We start from the raw sequence: 1,122 nt of genomic DNA, 5'->3' as shown, positions 1-1,122 counted from the left end.
GATCTGCAGCATCCTGGAGAGCCCAGCCCTCTGACAACACTGCTGCTGCCTGCCCCAGCCCTTGCCAGCACTGCTGTTGCATGCCCCAGCCCCTGTCAGCACTGCTGCTGCATCCTGGAGAGCCCCAGCCCTTGCCAGCACTGCTGTTGCATGCCCCAGCCCCTGCCAGCACTGCTGCAGCATCCTGGAGAGCCCAGCCCTCTGCCAGCACTGCTGCTACCTGCCCTAGCCCTGCCATCACTGCTGCTGCATTCTGGAGAGTCCCAGCCTCTGCCAACAATGCAGCTGCATCATGGAGAGCCCCAACCTCTGCCAACACTCAGCTGCCTGCCCCAGCCCTGACATCATTGCTGCTGCATTCTGGAGAGCCCCAGCCTCTGCCAGCACTGCAGCTGCATCCTGGAGAGCCCCAGCCCCTGCCAGCACTGCTGCTGCATCCTTGAGAGCCCAGCCCTTTGCCAACACTGCTGCTGCCTGCCCCAGCCCTGCCAGCACTGCTGCTGCATCCTAGAGAGCCCCAGGCCTTGCCAGCACTGCTGCTGCCTGCCCCAGCCCCTGCCAGCACTGCTGCTGCCTGCCCCAGCCCCTGTCAGCACTGCTGCTGCATCCTGGAGAGCCCCAGCCCTTGCCAGCACTGCTGTTGCATGCCCCAGCCCCTGCCAGCACTGCTGCAGCATCCTGGAGAGCCCAGCCCTCTGCCAACACTGCTGCTGCATCCTGGAGAGCCCAGTCCTCTGCCAGCACTGCTGCTGCCTGCCCTAGCCCTGCCATCACTGCTGCTGCATTCTGGAGAGTCCCAGCCCTCTGACAACACTGCTGCTGCCTGCCCCAGCCCTGCCATCACTGCTCCTGCATCCTGGAGAGCCCCAGCCTCTGCCAACACTGCTGCTTCATCCTGGAGAGCCCAAGCCTCTGCCATCACTGCTGCTGCATGCTGGAGAGCCCCAGCCTCTGCCAACACTGCAGCTGCATGCCCCAGCCCAATGCCAACACTGCTGCTGCATCCTGGAGGGCCCAACCCTCTGCCAGCAATGCAAGGGCGGCGGCGGCGGCGGAAGCCCTCTGGCGCGATCAGCTTCCTCAGAGCTCTTTCCTGGCTGTTACTACACATGGGGACTCTCT

The 1,122-nt window shown here is 64.5% G+C and overlaps 1 protein-coding gene across 1 annotated transcript in view; it reads left to right on the top strand.

Moving 5' to 3' along the window:
- The window catches only part of CHLNCDRAFT_24684 (hypothetical protein), a gene marked incomplete at both ends in the record, with an annotated part of 1,764 nt that extends 1,002 nt beyond the window's left edge, over positions 1-762 (top strand). The window contains one exon of the mRNA XM_005846637.1: positions 452-762. Within this exon, the coding sequence (XP_005846699.1) occupies positions 452-762 (311 nt within the window). The remainder of the gene's footprint in view (positions 1-451) is intronic.
- Between the last annotated feature and the right edge of the window lie 360 nt (positions 763-1,122).

This window comes from Chlorella variabilis, assembly GCF_000147415.1.
Source record: "Chlorella variabilis unplaced genomic scaffold CHLNCscaffold_13, whole genome shotgun sequence".
NCBI classification, from domain to species: domain Eukaryota; kingdom Viridiplantae; phylum Chlorophyta; class Trebouxiophyceae; order Chlorellales; family Chlorellaceae; genus Chlorella; species Chlorella variabilis.
This window is presented reverse-complemented; position numbering and strand designations above follow the sequence as displayed.